Source organism: Thamnophis elegans, chromosome Z (genome assembly GCF_009769535.1).
Source record: "Thamnophis elegans isolate rThaEle1 chromosome Z, rThaEle1.pri, whole genome shotgun sequence".
NCBI lineage: Eukaryota > Metazoa > Chordata > Lepidosauria > Squamata > Colubridae > Thamnophis > Thamnophis elegans.
The window spans coordinates 129,311,328-129,330,463 of record NC_045558.1 but is presented as its reverse complement, the minus strand read 5'-3'; the positions used below and the strand labels follow the sequence as shown (position 1 = coordinate 129,330,463).

General features: G+C 37.8%; 1 protein-coding gene across 1 annotated transcript; it reads right to left on the bottom strand.

Moving 5' to 3' along the window:
• Nucleotides 1–1,097: 1,097 nt before the first annotated feature.
• Nucleotides 1,098–18,629, bottom strand: LOC116521766 (vomeronasal type-2 receptor 26-like). Its single transcript, XM_032236423.1, has 7 exons — nt 18,464–18,629; nt 15,118–15,217; nt 11,525–11,816; nt 8,473–9,324; nt 6,357–6,584; nt 4,371–4,497; nt 1,098–1,996 (listed from the first exon to the last, which is right to left on the bottom strand). Exons 1-7 carry the CDS (start codon nt 18,627–18,629, stop codon nt 1,098–1,100), a joined length of 2,664 nt encoding a protein of 887 aa, XP_032092314.1.
• Nucleotides 18,630–19,136: the final 507 nt, after the last annotated feature.

The window sequence follows — 19,136 nt, the reverse complement described above, 5'->3', positions numbered from 1 at the left end:
GTGAAAAAAATTCAGGTGCTCAGGCATGAAAATGTGCCGCTCAAACACTATACTTTTCCGCCCACACTGAAAAAAAATTAGAAGGAACATTGATCACATTTTAATCAGGCAAAATAAATTGTTTACTCAGTCGGATGTATGTATGTATTATGTATGTATGCATGCATGCATGCATGTATGCATGCATGTATGCATGTATGCATGCATGTATGCATGTATGCATGCATGTATGCATGTATGCATGTATGCATGAATGCATGTATGCATGTATGCATGTATGCATGTATGCATGTATGCATGAATGAGTCATTTAGCCAATCATCAACCACAACAGGAAAAAATGGACACTGGAAACAGATACTGAAGCTACAATCTTATCAAAAGTTTCCTGGACTACATTGGCTTCCTAAAATTTGATCTGTGTGACTATTTAAATCCTCCTAGATAATAGCAATAGCACTTAGACTTATATGCTGCTTTACAGCGCTTTGTCTCCCAACAGTCTGGGTCCTCATTTTATCCACTTCAGAAGGATGGAAGGCTGAGTCAACCTTGAGCCTGGTGAGATTTGAACTGCCAAATTGCAGGCAGCTGGCAGTCAGCAGAAGTAGCCTGCAATACTGCACTCTAACCACTGTGCCACTGTGGCAGAGGACCAGTAGGACCAATCACATACATCTGCCTCCTTTCTTCCCTGTTCTCCATGTACTTAGCTGGTAAGTCTACAAAATCAAGATAACCACAGTCACTTGACTCAGAATAAAGCTGTTCATATGATCCGGGACTTTAAGTCCAGACTTGCATAGGAAATTGTACCAATGTACAATTACATGCTCCCACTATTGCATATCTTCTCTCTAAACACTCTAAGACTAGGAACAGAAAGAGAGGAACCTAGTTCAGCCATCCCAGTTCATATTAATTTAAAATGTTAATATATACAGCTAACTGCTGGAAGTGGCATTTAGGCTAGATAAATTATCATCAATAACTCTTTGAAGCTAAAGGAAAAGCTGATAGTGGTTTATTCCATTCATTGTTTAGAATTTATATGGTTTTTAAATTTGGTAGCTGAATGCCATAAATATCAAAAGTCTTTAGTGCTTTATTCGGAGCAGTTCCCTATTATTAAATTCCGGTTTTACTATAATAATATAAATTTTTGGAAGAAAAATGCAACTCAGTAAGCCTGCACTGGCAGCCAGTATGGAGAAGATCTCTACAGCCACCATATATTTTCCCTTAGTACTTAAATAAGCTGGGAAAAACGACAACCAAACAGCAAAGAATATTAGCATGCTGAAGGTGATAAACTTAGCTTCATTAAAAGTATCAGGCAGTGTCCTGGCTAGAAAAGCTACTATGAAGCTCACGACAGCCAAGAAACCCATAAAGCCGAGGACACAGTAAAACATGACATTTGAGCCTTCGTTACATTCTAATAGAATTTCTTCAGGCAAAGAATGCATGTCAAGATTTGGGAACGGAGGAGCGACAGCCCACCATGTTATGCAAATAATTATTTGAAGAAAAGAGCAGGAAAAAACAATGGAGTTGGCCAAGGGTTTCCCCACCCACTTCCTCATTTTGGAACTTGGCTTGGTGGCTTTAAAAGCAAGAACCACAATTACTGTTTTAGCCAAGATGCATGACATAGCTATTGTAAAGATGATGCCAAAAGCACTTTGTCGAATAAGACACAACACCTTCTCAGGCTGGCCAATGAACAGTAAAGCACAAAGGAAGGAGAGCAGGAGAGAAACAAGGAGAGTATAAGTGAGATTCCTGTTGTTGGCTTTGACAATGGGAGTATCTTGGTACTTTATGAAAATTCCAAGCACCAATGCTGTGATTAAAAACAACAAGAGTGCAAGACTGGTCAAAGTAATCCCTAAAGATTCTATGTGTGACAAATAGATAATCTCCTTCGGAAGACATCCATCCTGTCCACGATTTGGAAATTGTCCTTCTGGGCACTGAATGCAGTCATTCATATCTGAAAGAGAATTCATGTCTAGCATCAATATGTAATATTGCCAAAGTCCTAAAAAAATCAATTAAGATGCATCTAAAACAGACATCTTTAGTCTTTTCCATCACTGAATTATGTTGTTGGCTGGGAAGTATTTCTTTACAAATTGGAATGTTCATTAACCCCATTGTATAAGTCACTACCATATATCTGAAAGGCCAGAGGAGGGAGAAATTACGATTTTTAAAAGGACATTCTTGGTATTTGGTGCTGTCTGTTTTATATGTAATGTATTTTATCCATATGTATAACCTGGTTTCTTATAGTTTTAACAATGCAACCAAAACAATGTATATCAGAGATTATACATTACTATATTTTCCTCTGCAGATGCTACCATCATGATTTAACTGAACAATCATTAAAATACAAGGTCAGCTTTGCACCTTACATACTGTGTGTGTATGTGAAAGAGGGGAGGAGGGAGAGAAAGAGGGAGAGGGAGAATATTTGTGGTCCATAACCAGAAAAGAAAACTTAGTTTTCAAGACAGTGTTGACTTTTAGGGGAGTAGTAAAGACTGGTTTACCATTGCTTTCTTCCCAAGACCAGAGAGTCAACGTCACCTAGCTGATTTCATATCATAAAGTGGGACTAGAACTCATGTCTCCTAGATTCTAGCCTGGTGCTATATCACATTGGTTCTCATATTTTTGGTTCTCATATATATTCACATACATACATACATACATACATACATACATACATACATACATACATACATATTTATATGAATAAATTGGTTCTCATATACTGTATATTGCCTACTTCTTAAAAAAAGTTTTATACTGTCATAGCAGAAACTCTAAGCATAATCTTTGAAAAAGCTTTCAGGACAAGCTCCTATGGTCACTAGCCAGTCACCCATATCTTCAAAAAGGGAGACCCCAGCCTAGCTGATAATTACAGACCAATATCTTTATGTTGCATCACCTACAGAGTCATGGAATCAATCATAAACCAATCTGTTATCCTCCACTTAGAAATGAACAATCAATTCTCTAACAAACTATTTGGACTCAGGAAAATTTATCCTGTAATCTACAACTCTTGCACTGCAAAAACTTGTGGATTACATAACTCGATCAAGGCAAAGAAATAGATGCAATTTACACAGACTTCTGTAAAGCTTTTGATTCACTAGTACTCCATAAACTACTTCTAAAACTAAAATCTTATGGCATCTCTGAATAGCTGCATTCCTATCAAACAGGCAGCAATTAGTCAAAATAGGGAGCACCCTATCAAATCCTGCACCAGTTAATAATTGTTTCCCCAAGGCAGTGTTTTAGGACCAACAGTCTTTATACTTTTATATAAATGACCTTTGTGATCATATTACAAGCAATTGTGTTCTCTGCACTGACAATGTTAAATTATTTAATACCACCTACAATGCTGCTACCCTTCAAAAAGACCTTGACAATGTGTCAGAATGTTCAAACAATTGGCAACTTCAGATCTCAACCAACAAATGCTCTGTCTTACACATTGTCAATAAAAAAGTCAGAACACAAAATACAAGCTGGGTGGACATGTAGACGACCCTCACTCTGTCAAGCACCTTGGAGTATTTATATCTAATAATCTAAGTGCCAGAGCCCACTGTAATAACATTGCCAAAAAGGCATTAAGAGTTGTTAACCTATTCTTGCGTAGCTTCTTCTCTTGTAATATTGTACTACTAACCAGAGCATACAAAACATGTGCGACACCAATTCTCGAATACAGCTCATCTGTTTGGAACCCTCACTGCATATCGGATATTAATACAATTGAGTGAGTCCAGAGATATTTCACAAGAAAAATCCTCTGCTCCTCCACTTGCAACAGAACACCTTATGCCACCAGACTTGAAATTTTGGGCTTAGACAAGTTAGAACTATGATGTCCTACCTGTCAATGATAACTTCAGCTTCCGCCACAACAATACAACAGCACATAATAGATACAAATTTAAGGTAAACCTCTTCAAACTCAATTGCAGAAAATACGACTTAAGTAACAGAGTGGTCAATGCCTTGAATGCACCATCTTCCCCAAACCCCCCAAACTTTAACCTTAGACTGTCTACTGTCTACCTCACCCCATTCCTAAGAGGTCTCTAAGGGGTGTGCATAAGCACACCAATGTGCCTACCATCTCTGTCCTAATGTTTCTTTTTATTCATATCCATTCATGTATCCAAAATCATGTTTATACTTATATATGTTATTTAATACATGATTGATGAAATAAATAAAAAAAATATTTTTTAAAAAAATTGCATTTGTACTTGTATCTATCTCAGTCTTACACAACAAATATTTCTGACTCATCAATACATTAGGTATCTCACCCTCCTGATTTGAAATCTTCCCTTTTGGACAAGGAAAGCAATCATAGCAGCAAAATGGCAGCCCTTCCTTTTTTCTCTTACTAAATCCTTTAAAGCAGTTGTCATTGCATATTGAAACAGGCCATGTCTAAAGATAAAAAATATATAGAAAGGCATCATTTAAACAATGATAGATGTATCTAAATTCATGCTGCAGGGAAAAATGACTCGTTAAATAGGTGTTACAAGATGCAAAAGAAAGACAAGGGATGGACTTACCTGAATTGGAATGTGCATGTGGCAGCTTCCTGTTTGGTCTGGATCAGACCGGTATGGGTGTACCGGTGGCTGCTAGGAGTAGCAGCCACTGTATCGTACCACCTGCCTGCCCTCGTTCCTTACCTGTATTTAACCCAACCGTGCCATTTGCACATGCACGTACAGCATATAACGCCTGCGTGACACTCCGCTGAGAAGCTGGAGCATCACAGAGTGGTGGGTGTGCATGCACATGCAGTGCACATGCTTGTGATGGACGCCAAGCCCCATTGTAGCATACTGATTGCAATGGGATCCGGAACCCACCACTGGTCCGGTGAAAGGAAGAATGTTACTGAGAAATTTCTAGTTAGAAGGGCATAATTTAAGATTTCAGTGGCACAGGTAATCTATGGTATGATAAAGATAAGGTTAATGTAAATATTAAAAATAGGTTTCTTAGATTTACTGAGGATACAAGAAGGAATATAAATCTAGGCTGTTCTTTAAAATAACTTTGTAGCTCTCAGGATAGGAAGCATTGGATAGAAACAGTGGTGGGTTGCAGGCGGTACGGCCCAGTACGGGTGTACGAGAGCCTGCCCAGAACACCCGGTACCATTCTGGTACAGTGCTCCAGAGGGCCCACCCACCTGCCTGAGCTCCTTATCTGTCCTTTAAGCCTTTGGTACTTCCGCACATGCACATGGCACGTAGAGCACCTGTGCAACGTTCCACTGAGAAGCTGGAGCATCGCGGAGGCTTGCGGAGGCATTGCTGACAGGTATGACATATGCACACACTGTGCATGTGCACCATGTGTGTCCATGTAGGCGGCGTTGGGCTCGTTCCAACCATGCCAATTTGAACGGGATCCGGAATCCACCACTGGATAGAAGAGAAGTGCATACTAAGTGGTTGATTTACTTTGATACATTTGAATTTTGTCAAAGGAAATGTAGAGTAACAGCAGAAGAAAAAGTGATGGTGGAAGGATATTCATATCAAGGAGTTTGATATATATACTTAGTAGAAAGATTTAAAATAGAGAAGAGAATTTTTGGGTCTGAACAATATAAGATTTGAGTTCGAAAGCACATAAAAAATTCAAGTAGAAAAATATTGAACAACTTGATGGCAAGATAACAGTATTACGTGTGCCTTTGGCATTTAGTCATGCCAGCCACATGACCATGGAGACATCTTTGGACAGCACTGGCTTTTCGGGTTTGAAACAGAGATGAGCACTGCCTCCTAGAGTCAGGAATGACTAGCAGCATATGTGCAAGGGAAACCTTTATATTATCTATTATCTCTCTGTGGCTGCTCCGGCCCTCTGGAACAATCTCCCCGTGGAGATTCAAACCCTCACCACCGTCCAGGCTTTCCGCAAAGCCTTAAAAACCTGGCTGTTCCGACAGGCCTGGGGCTGATGAGTTCCTGTCCCCGCTCGAATGGTGTGGCTGTTGAGTGTTTTAAAATTGTGGTGTTGTGTTGTCCGTTTTTTTTATCCCCCCCCCCCCCCCCCGACTTGGTTTGTGAGCCGCCCTGAGTCCCTCTGGGAATAGGGTGGCATAGAAATACAATAAAATCAAAAATCGAAAATCATAAGACTTAATTTGAAATGGAATTTGTATCACAACATCATCTACAACATAATCTCCTTAATATTAGGACTGGCTCTAAGCAAATCATTTTTTTCTTTTTTGAAAAGATCTGGAAACCCAGACCAAATGCATTAGCCCATACCTGATTGAACCTGCTAGGCCATACAATATTGTTCTCATCAATGATGAATGAAGCATTTGATGACACATGCGGATCTATCTTTCCAACTTTGACTCTAAGAAAAGATTGGTTTGGAAATGTCCTCCAATTGATAACATCAAAGGCAGCCATTCTTTCACCATTTTGGTCAAAAGAAATCTTTTCTCCAGCACTGTTATTAAATGAAACTTTTCTTAGAAAGTGATGTAACTAAGATATAAATGGAGAAAATTCATAAGGATGACTATATAATAAGTGAGAGGCATGTGCTACTTTTAAGAAGGAAGGAAGGAAGGAAGGAAGGAAGGAAGGAAGGAAAGAGGGAGGGAAGGAAGGGAGGGAGGGAGGGAGGGAGACACATGTGCAGGAGTTACAAGGTACAAACAGGAATGATCAATTATTCTATTAACAATGTATATGGGAATCAATAGTATAACAGCCTTATTCAATCTTTCATTACTGTCTTTGCTATTCCTTTTGTTAACGCTGTGCAAAGCATTAAAGAGCCCCTGTCCCTAATCAAGGAGAGGAGCAACTTAGAATTACGGAGAAATTTTCTGACAATTAGAACAATTAATCAATGGAACAACTTGCCTCCATAAGTTGTGAATGCTCCAGCACTGGACATTTTAAAGAAGATGTTGGATATCCATTTGTCTGGTGTAGGGTTTCCTGTCTAAGCAGGGAGTTGGACTGGAAGAATTTCAACGTCCCTTACAATTCTGTTCTGTTCTGTTCTGTTCTATTCTGTTCTATTCTGTTCTGTTCTGTTCTGTTCTGTTCTGCTCTGCTCTGCTCTGCTCTGCTCTGCTCTGCTCTGTCAGATTTTCCAGTTCATGACCTTTCAAGATGAGGTTTTTAGGAATTAACATAGGGATGAATTGACCTTGTCATAATATAGTCTACAACAGTTGTAATGGCATTGCTGAACCCTGACTGTTTCAGTATAAATTGTTTAGTAAAGCTATATGATAAAAAGGTAAAGACAAAGGTTCTGTAGGCTAGTTGTGCCCAACTCTAGGGGGCAGTGCTCATCTCCGTTTCAAAGCTGGAGAGCCAGCGCTGTCCAAAGACGTCTCTGTAGTCATGTGGCCGGCATTACTAAATGCAGAAGACACACGGAATACTATTACTTTCCCACCAAAGGTGGTTTCTATTTTTCTACTTGCATTTTTTACATGCTTTCGAACTGCTAGGTTGGCAGAAGTTGGGACAAGTAACAGGAGCTCACTCTGTTACGCGGCACTAGGTATTTGAACCACTGAACTGCCGACCTTTGTGATTGACAAACTCAACATCTTAGCAACTGAGCCACCACATCCCTAAGCTATGGTAGATAGGTTTAAATTTGTATACTTATAAAATTTTATTATAGTTGTCATTGTGAATATATTGTGGTACAAATTAATGTTATTCGTGCTGCTTTCATTTCATGTTTCATTTCTTGTAATTTTCATTGCTGTTCATATCTTAGTTGGTAATATTTAATTGTAGTTGGATGTCAGAGACAAAATATCAAAAATTAAAAGTTGCTTCCTGATTGTTTAGGATCTACTCTGCTGGTTAGAATCTATCCTGTGATGACAATGTATATTTCTTTTTACTATTTTCTTATTTTTAATCTGGTTATATGCTGTGAACAGCTCATATTATTTTTATTATTAATAATAGGAAATGGCTAATATTTCTTCATGCAGGCAAAAATAGAAGATTCTGTCTTTGATTTGTTTAAGATTGCAAATCAGCTCTAACCTCAATTCAATAACATAAACATAACATCCAAATTTAGGTCATTTGTCTTGATCCTAACAGTTCATGAAGGAAACCAAGCCACCATGATATACCTTAGAGCTGTAACTATTTAATGTTTGTTAAATGATTAAAGTAGACATCATAATAAACATTCTAATAATCAGTTAATGTAAGAAGAACATGAAAGCTGGAATGAATGGTTCTTTGTACTCAATCGTATCTAATCCATTTGACATAAGAAATGAAAGCTTTAGGTGAAATAGAAAGGAAGCAAGCCTTTCATCCAATCTTATTTCCTAAGTAGTTTCAAACTTGTTACATGTAGATATTTTCCCTTCCATTTTACCTGCCATGAATGTTGATTGAGAAGCTTCTGCTGTTTTGACAACGTGTGTCGCTTGGAATTCATCAAATGTCTTAAGTGCAGGGCGTGTGCCACAGTATGGACGGCATTGTAGATACTATAGCTGTGAGCAGTCATCCTCGTCTCAAAAACAGATTCAGAGAGAGTGTCCAGTTTCTCCTCTCCAGTGCAGGTCCTCTCAGGTCTGTCACTTGAATCTGGGTTAGAGAAGGAGCATCCAAATACACTTTCCCAAAACAGCTGGAGAAAACCGTCTTCTTTTTCCGAGCTAGGTTTTCTGGTCTGAAGAAATGTTTGGAAGCCTGATATCTCCTCAGAGTGAATTGCCAAAGCAAGAGCACCATGAAAGAAGTCTATGTCTGTATTCCTCTGAAAAGGGAGGGATGTGAAGTCCATCTGGGCTGTCATGATCCAAACTTTACTCTCAGCCTTAGTTGATCCGTCATATTTTGAAAGTGCAATGAACACTCTGATCATAAGAATTGTCTGTAATTCTCCATGCGTGAATAAGACATTGTAACTGCTTCGCTCAGTTATCTTATAGGTTTCAACCCCCTTTTCCACAAGGTTAAAGGTGTCACTCGAAAAGCTATGCTTGGGTAGGTTTTGAATGAAATCAAAGCAAATGCCACTCTGGGAAAAAAAGGGAAGGACTTTCTGCACAAACCTTTCCCCGTTCTCATCTTTGACATAAAGCACCCCTATCCACGTCCACCTGAAATATAGAAGTAACTGAAGAATTCCATTGTATTGATGGATCCAGTTGGGAAACATCTGTTGAGCAAAAACTTCTTCCTCTTTGTTATCCATCGCTGGAGAAGAACCATATATGAGCTAAAGGAGATTTGAAAAGGAGATCAGGTTTGCAAAATGCATTAATATATATGTGTGTGCATGTGTGTTTGCACATGTGTGTATATAGATACACAAACACAAATTAACACAAATCCAAGATGCATAGAGAAATAAAACAGAAAATAGAAAAATGAAATATACTAACATGTAAATAAAGAGCAAATTTACCACATATGTACTATAAATTATTATAATATTATCGCTTATTGAAACTGAGTAAACCCATAAAATCCATCCAAATTTGATTTTTAAAAAATGTGATGCCTGTCTCTGATGTCTTGATATTTTAATTTTAACTGTGATTTTTTTTCTAAAGTGGCCATTAAAGAGGCCATGTTAATCCACATTTTAACTGTTATATTTTCTTGAGTTTTCCAGTGTTGGGCAACTATAATATATTCATTTTTTTATGCTTGAAATTTGCTCCCCTAAATCAATGCAGTAAGCCTAATTTTGGGAGCACTCCATTTTTATTTAGTGATGGTACATATTTCACCAGGGACGTGGTGTCTTAGTTGCTAAGATGTTGAGTTTGTCGATCAGATAGGTTGGCAGTTCAGTGGTTCAAATCCCTAGCACTGCATAACAAAGTGAGCTCCTGTTACTTGTCCCAGTTTATGCCAACCTAACAGTTTGAAAGCATGTAAAAATGCAAAAAAAAAATAATGAACCACCTTTGGTGGGAAGATAACATTTAGCATTTAGTCTAGCCGGCCACATGACCACTGAGATGTCTTCAGACAGAGCTGGCTCTTCGGCTTTGAAGTGGAGATGAACACCGTCCCCTAGGTTTGGGAACGATTAGCACATATGTGCAAGGAGAACCTTTACCTTTACGTAGTTCACCAAAAATCTTATACAGAGAAGGGGAAGTCTTTATTGCATGAGCACCATAAAAAACCCCACACACCTTGTATTAATAATCTCTAAGGCATCTGGATGAATAAATTGGAATTATATGTTCTAATCTCACAGGAGTCAAGGGTCAATGATGTATAAACTTCTAGTAGAGTTCTAGTATAGACCAAGAATTTAAGAGCCTTATTACAAAACTGAGAAAAGAGGACTGAAGTAAAGTTTTTAAAATGTGATTGTCAGAAATTTACATTCTGAGAGAGGAGAAATTATTAATTATAAGGAAGAATATTTGGGAAAAGTCAAGTGCAGTTCCATCTCTCTCCCTTTTCCTCTCCCCCTCCCTCCATCTTTCCTTCCCCCCTCTCTCTCACACGCACCCCTATCTCTCATCTACCTACCTACTGACCTACCTACCTACCTACCTATTTATCTATTTATCTATCCTCTATTTATCTATCCTCTATTTATCTATCATCTATTTATCTATCATTTATCGAAAATTACCTGTATTTCAGGTAGAAATACTTGCAAAACACTGCTTTATAGATCAAGGTAGAACTGTACTCTGCCTTCTAGGCCAGTGGTTCCCAATCTTTTTTTGGCCCACAATGAAACTATTACTGTAATCAGTAATATGTATAAATAGCAATGCATAATCAACAAGAAAGAAAAAAGGAGAAACAGAATCCTGAACACAGAAGAGTGAATAGAATAGAATAGAATAGAATAGAATAGAATAGAATAACAGTGTTGGAAAGGATCTCGGAGATCTTCTAGTCCAACCCCCTGCCTTGGCGGGAAACCCTACACCACTTCAGACAAATGGATATCCAACATCTTCTTAAAAACTTCCAGTGTTGGAACATTCACAACTTCTCAAGGCAAGTTGTTCCACTGATTGTTCTAAATTGTTCTAACTGTCAGGAAATTTGTCCTTAGTTCTAAGTTGCTTCTCCCCTTGATTAGTTCCCACCCATGGTTTCTTGTCCTACCTTCAGGTGCTTTGGAGAATAACTTGACTATTCTTTATTGTCCCAGTGTGATTGGACACAGAAGGAATTTGTCTTTGGTGCATATGTTCTCAGTGCACATAAGGAGAATAAAATATATTCATCGAGAATAAAAAGAAATAACACAGTGATAGTCAAGGTTACTAATAAGCTGTCAAATTGTACCAGGAAACAAATAAAAACAATATAAATTGAAAGATACAAGCAACATGGTTACAGTCATAAGTCATAAAATTTAGTAGTGAAATACTATTAAGGAGGAAACAAAGGTGGACACCAAGAAAGCTCAGGAGAACCTAGAAAGCACTTACCTGTGGAACCTTGTAGAGACCAAGGATGGTGGCCATATAGAGGCAGACATTTGAATCAGGTCCTCCAATGACTGCAGCTGCATTGCTTCTACTATCACACTTGTAGTTTGGAATGAACCTCTTCCAGGTAGATAGAAGTTCCATTGAGGCAAGGTAAGTTGAGCTTGCACTCACATGACTGTTATAGATCTGGAACCCCAGAGTGATATTTGGCAAGATGTGAAGGTTTTCATTGATTTCTTTTACCGCAAATACCAGTGCCAAAATATGTTGGTAATTCTGAGCCAAAATCCTACAAAAGGGAATGTATTATTGGGGAGAAACTCTGTGATGAAAACAAAGGCATCATCTAAAATGATGGGGTGTTGTTGTTTTTTTGTTTCAAACAGTACCTATTTCGATAGCCAATGCATCATTTTAAATAAAAAGAAAGATATATTTAGGTTCAAATAGCAAGGGCAAGAATCAAGGACAGATTAAAAAGCCCTTCAAGATGGAAAGAAATGAGGAGACTTGGCATTCCCTGTTTTGAAGACGCATTTTTCAACTTACTCTTTGGATGGAATAATTCATGTTGCTGGGAAATAAAATAATTTTAGAAATAGGTAAAGGTAAATGTAAAGATTCCCCTCACAGATATGTGCTAGTTGTTCTCGACTTTAGGGGGCAGTGCTCATCTTCATTTCAAAGCCAAAGAGCTAGCACTGTCCGAAGATGTCTCCATGGTCATGTGGTCAGCATGACTAAATGCCAAAGGTGCACAGAACACTATTACCTTCACACCAAAGGTGGTCCCTATTTTTCTACTTGCATTTTTTTGTGATTTCGAACTGCTAGGTTGGCAGAAGCTGGGACAAATAATGGAAGCTCACTCTGTTACACAGTGCTAGGGATTCAAACTGCTGGATCTTTCTGATCGACAATCTCAGTGCCTTAGCCATTGAGACACCACATTCCTCTAATTTTAGAACTAGCACAATGCATAGTTTGGATGAGATACTTATCTTTTTTCTTTTTTAATATGTTTTTTTATTTTGAATACTAATAATACAAACATAATACATATAAATCTAAATACAAGAAAGGAAAGAAAAAATATAAATATTACAGTGCACCCCTCCCCCTGGAGACCATTTTTATTACTTATATTTCTTATTCTATACCAACTAAAAGATATATAATATATTCCAATTGTGCCCTTATCCCTTCCAAAACAACTTATATTCTTGAGTAGCTTTATTCCCTATCCCTTCCACCAAGACTGTTTTTACAAAATCCCCCCACATTTCATTATAATTGTTTACTGTAATCATCTCTTTTTAAGAGCATAGATAGGTGGCATATTTTTTTGTGGTTCAATAAAGTTAAAGTTTATGTAGAGTTAAAGATCACTATATTAGAAGTGCCATATTAACAATATGGAATAGAGCTTTGTCTAGAATGTATAAAGGTACTCCAAATTTGTGTTGTTTGAAATATGACCATTTTATCTTCTTTGGTAGACTTTAGAAAAGTCAGAAAGCTTTGGGTTAAAATGCATAAAACATAAAGAATTTTAAACACATATACATAGTTGAAGCCTGGACTTGTTTTGACAGAACTACACAATAAGAGAAGGACCATGGAAGATCATCTCTGCTCCAAGACACAGAAATGAGAAGTCCCTGAAATATCTACAGCAGAGGGATAATTGGTGAAGATGACAGAATGAGCAGAGATGGCAAAATTAATTGATTTGCTTACAGAAAGATCAACGACTACATTTATTAGTGGATGTTTTTCCTAAAAAGGAAAAAAATAAACTTTCTTATGGCTTTGATGATTAGAAATAGTACATTAAGGACAGAAGGAAATTATGATGTAACCTTAAGAGAGAGGATAAAATATAAATGTAGTTATGGCTGTTGTTTATATATACATACATACATACATACATACATACATACATACATACATACATATATATATATATATATATATATATATATATATATATATATATGAAGCCACTTCTTTATTATTTTTCTTTCTTTCCAAATCCTTTTTGTTTGTTTCTTTTCACTTTCTTATTAATTTTCTCTAGTTTTCTTTTGTCAATTCAAAATTTGCATTGTTATTATTCTGTTGAAAATGTCTTTAATAAACATGGCATTTTTTAAAAGAGTGTATTACATGGCATCTGTTTCATGATAGGCTGCATTTCTCTTTTCATATAAATCCAGCAACAACTCTGTTTTGTCATACATTTTCCTGTATGTGTATTTTTTGAATCTCTCCTCTATCTAATATAAAGGTGTCCTTGTCTCAACCTATGAGCCACCTATGGTCTGACCTAAGCGTAGTACACAATATTATCCGCTACAACATCCTACCTGTCAGTGACTACTTCAGCTTCAATCACAATAATACATGAGCAAACAATAGATACAAACTCAAGGTAAACTGCTCCAAACTCGACTACAGAAAATATGACTTCAGCAACAGAGAGCTCAATGCCTGGAATGCACTACCTGACTCTGTTGTTACATCCCCAAACCCCCATAATTCTAACCTTACATTGTCTACTGTTGACCTCACCCGATTCCTAAGAGGTCTGTAAGGGGCATGCCTCAGTGCACCAGTGTGGCTACTGTCCCTGTCCTACTGTCTCCATTTATTCTTACTCATTTACTGTGTTCACATTTATGTTTATACTTATACCTGTTATCCTTGGCATGTTTGACAAACTAACTAACTAAATACATATATTTTACTCAATTACTTTTTCTAACAATATTATAGCAGTCAAATTGTAATGCTTATTCTAGGATTTCTCTCTATCTCAAATTCTCCTTCCAATCAGCTTAGGTAGTTAGTTAGATTGACTACCTTAGATTTTCCATCCATGTTCAACCCCACCTTACCTATTGTGAGACTAGCCAAAGTTGATTAAGTGTGTCCCTTGAAACTACATGAATTCAAATAATGGAAATAATACAATTGGTATGCCAAGAGGCACAAGGCAATATCCATGGCTGTTGGGTTCCTTGAGAAATCTTTTCTCTGTACAAGACATGGCTGAAATGTTTGAACTTGTTCCAGAAGACAAGATTTAAAAAAACATAAAGTTTAAATTATAATAAAGCAGGTTTTGGTTGGACGCCAGAAATAATTACCTAATGATAAGAACTATTTGATTATAAAAAGACTGCATCAGGGAATATTTTCATAGGGAAAAAATCTTTGACCATAAAGCAAACAAAAAAATGTTTAGCAAGTGGCAAGATAAAATAGCTTTATTGTTCTGGCATAATATTTATTTTAACATGTTTTACTTTTGTTTGTATCTGGTTTCTTTTACTGATGTATTGCATTTTATATGTTTTTCATGCTTTTATGCTTTCAACTGTACACCATCCAGAGTCACTCTGAGAGTAAGAGAGTAACTAACTTTGACAAAAATAAATATTAAAAGTGATATAGATCAGATTAAGCATGATTAACCTAATCTAGGGGGAAAAGATGCCATACTATAAACTATGCATGATTACTTCTTCGGAACCAAATTCTTTTAATACAATACCTCTTATGTTCTTTTTTGAGAAATTCCTTACATGATATCATCCAAGAGATCCAGCGAAGGGGCTATTTTAAAGGTTATTGGACGTAAAAAGACATAGCTCTGAGACATAATACCAGCAATGTTGAGTTCCCCTGAATGGTAATATTTATGAAGAATAGGAAGAAGAATTTGTATTCCTAGCAACATTAGTACTGATATAAATGCAACTATCATGCTGCATTAAATCTACTTTCTTGAAAGTCTTTTAGCCAGCTTTGTTGGGTTAGTCAAAGAGGTTTCAGTATCATAAAAGCTGGATAATTATTCTCTTACTAAAAAGGTTGATGCAAAAGTTCAGGAACATGTTTATCTTGATTGCTGTCCCACCTCTAAGTGGCAGAGGCTGGATTATTACAATAATTTAGTCTTAATTTAGTCTTAAGCCCAAGGACTCTCTTTAATGGAAGAATGAAAAGAACACAATAATCTTGATAATTGCAGGATAGATTGAATTGACAATTATTTAGAACTCCCAGTGTTTTGTTGACTCTAGATGAAATTAGTTGAACTTGCCTCCTGTTTGAATCCAGAGGGTAAAGGCCTAATGCATTCAATACGATGGCAGTTAATTGCAATGAATCCAGTACATTATAACATAGACCACATTGGATTCATACTTACTATTCAATAATAAAATCTCGCAAAGAGCTGGAAGGGACCTTGGAGGTCTTCTAGTCCACCCCCCTGCTCAAGCAGGAGATCCTATATCATTTCAGATAAGTGACTGTTCAATCTTGCCTTAAAAACCTCCAGTGATGAAGCATCCAAAACATTTGAATTCAAATTGTTCCATTGGTTAATTGTCCTCACTGTTATGAAGTTTCTCCTTAATTCCAGGTTGCTTCTCTTCTGGATTAGTTTCTATCCATTATTTTTGTCCTCCCCTCTGTTGCTTTGGAAAATAAACTAACCCCCTCATCTTTGTGGCAGCCTCTCAAATAATGGATTACTGCTATCATGTCGCCATTAGTCCTTTTTTTCCTCTAGACTAGCTAAACTGAATCCTCCCACTGGTCTTCATATGCTTTAGCCTCCAAGCCTTTACAGCTTCATATTATATATTGATTAGATTAGATATTTATGAGATTAGATTATCACATTAGATATGTCATGTCATGTCTTGTATTATTATTATAATATCTTTATAATTTATTTATTGCTTTATTGATTTTCATTTGTTTTGAAAGGATATGCCCAAACAACTTATGGAAACTTATCCTGGGAAGCGGCCGGCTGGCAAAGAAAGCTCCCAGCTGCCGCCTCTGAGAGCCGTTTTGCAAATCATGCGCTAAGAACATGTCGGTGACGGCAGCAGCTTTTTCACCAAACGGAGAACTAGCTACCGTCTCTTTGAGAGTCGGTATGCAAAGCATCGGGGCTAGTGAGTGGCGACAGGGGGACCTGTTTGGGAGTGTAGCCAGCCAGCTATGGCTACTGGTTCACTGAACTGGGCAAAATTTCCACCACTGGTTCAGCCAAACCGGTGCAAACCGGCTGAATACCACCTCTGCTCTAAGGTCCCTTCCACCTGTATTCTGATTGATTGATTGGTTATACTGCCATATTGGCATGATAAATGTAAATTGTTGTAGTATATAATTTTTTTAAACACTACACATAATGATAAATTAAAAAATATGTTGGGAAATAGCTTATCCAGTATCCCAGATAACGGGCTCAGCATTTCCATACCACCCTTATTTTTACAGTTAAATTTTGCAAGTGATTTGTGAAGCAGGGCCTGAGAGACAGAAGATAATAGTGAACTATGACTTTTTCTGTGTGAGGGAAAGAGATTCCTCAGCTTCCAAGGGCTTTAACTTTTCCATGCCAGAACACTCTGCAGTTCCAGCAGTTCCTCAGAAGTTCCAAAGCAAACAGTAATTGGGGATACTTTGTGGCACACTAAGTTGATGAAATTTTAGGGCTGAATGATGGAGTTCAGTGTCATACATACATAGAAAAATATTTCACAAGGAAGTAGATGAGGTTCTGGATATAAATAATAAACCCTCCTCTTTTTGTACCACTCATTAAGCCCCACTCCATTAATTCTACCACAATTAGTAAATATTCAAAAATTTACTGCTGCCTTTCTACCTATTTATATACTTGCATTTGCATACTAGGTGGGTGGCAGGAATTGGAGCAAGTAATAGGAGCTCCACTGTGTCACCCAGGACTTGGGTCTCGAACCCCCCTGTCAGCTTTTCAGCTAACAAGCTCAGTACCTTTAACTACTGAGCCATTGTGTACTACTTTGGTGGGAAGATAGCAACATTCTGTGCACATCAGCTTATAGTCATGCTGACCTCATGATCACAGAATTGTCTTTGGACAATGTTGGCTCTCTTCACTAAAAAGTGAACTTGAGCACCGTGCACTAGAATTGGACATGACTGGACAGGGAAAACCTTTACATTTATCTTTCTATATAATGCCTTCAAATGGTGGCAGTACATATTCCTCTTGTATGAACAACTTTTCAAAATCTCAATGCAGTGTAGTGTTGTGGACAAGGCCCAGTGGTGGGTTTCAAAAGTTTTTGGAACCTACTCTGTGGGTGTGGCCTCCTTTGTGGGAGTGGCTTGCCAGCCATGTGACCATTATTTTTTTTAAAAAAACTTTCATGAGGATGTTGTCTTTGCATATAATCCAGCTTTTATTTTACTTGCAAGTATATATAGGTTCCTTCTGATAAAGACCCTTTTAATATTCTGAATTTGCAAAAGATGCCGATCTCTTGCAGGAGCACGAGTCATGCAAGAGCTAAACAATCTTAGCATTAGACCTGGTTTTCATGTGTCCCACTAAACCACAATAGGGTTGATTGGATTCCGGTTGAGTAATATAAACCTAATTTGGGGTACCCCAAACACGATTTGCAATCTGTGGATTGACCCCAGGATCCCAAGTAGCTCCCAAAGTTTCTTTTGTAATTATTTACCTATTTTAATTTATTAGCCGGCCAACTCCAATGGACTTTCCTGTCCAGTATCCCTCCCCCCCTCACTCCTTTCGCCCACTGCGTGTACACTACAGGCCCCGATCAAGGCAAGGAGCGAACTGGCGAACCCACCCAGATATAGAATGTGGGAACATGGTGGAGCCTTAAGGGGAAACTCCCTGTTTTGCAAAACCCTCGTTCCATGACATTTTCCGCCAAACCCAGTGGGGAAAATCCTCCCAAGCTGCTTCCCCCTCTGTGTTAGCCCCATGGAAACCAGTCAACTCCACAGCCTTGAAAAGAGAAGAGGGGGCGGATTTATCGCCAAAAAGGAGCCTGGCAAAAGCCTAACGGGTGGGAAATGTTCATTCAAATCTCTGTTCATTCAAACCTGTGTTTGCTATCATCTTCTCTAGGGCAGTCTCTTGTGTATTGGCCAAAACTGTCATTGTAGTGTTAGCTTTCATGGCCACCAAACCTGGATCAAGGAAAAAAAAATGGGTGGGGAAAGGTGTGGCAAACTCCATTGTTCTTTCTGGTTCCTTGACCCAAGCCATGATTTGCACTGTTTGGCTAACAACCTCTCCTCCATTTCTGCATTTTGACATGCATTCCTTGTCTGAGGAAATCATCTTAGAATGCAATGAAGATTCCACTATAATGTTTTACTGTGTCCTGGGATTCATGGGGTTGTTAGCCACAATAAATTTGATGGTGGCTTTTCTTTCTAGGAAATTACCTAACAGTTTCAATGAAGCCAAACTGATTACTTTCAGTGTCTATGTGGTGGGGTATTTTTTTTGGCAGTGTTTTGTTGTCCTTTGTCCCAAGTTACCTGGAAATACTCAGTGGCTGTCAAAATCTTCTCCATCTTGGCCTCTAGTTTTGGATTACTGGGCTTGATATTTTCCACCAAATGCTATATTATTGTGGTGAGGCCAGAATTGAATGCTAAGAAACAACTCTTAAAGGGAAAACATTAAAAAGTCAAGGTTAATAACTCTCCTGAAAAAGATATAGCAATAGCACTTTGATTTATATATGGCTTCACAGTGCTTTACAGC

What these genes read in the sequence shown, in the direction of transcription:
- LOC116521766 (XM_032236423.1), bottom strand. Translation starts at nt 18,629, where the DNA reads ATGGCTTGGGTCAAGGAACCAGAAAGAACAATGGAGTTTGCCACACCT. An exon ending in GAAGATGATAGCAAACACAG is followed by an intron (nt 15,218 to 18,463) that starts GTTTGAATGAAC and finishes ATTACCATTCAG; the next exon opens with GGGAACTCAACATTGCTGGT. An exon ending in GATCTCTTGGATGATATCAT is followed by an intron (nt 11,817 to 15,117) that starts GTAAGGAATTTC and finishes TCCCTTTTGTAG; the next exon opens with GATTTTGGCTCAGAATTACC.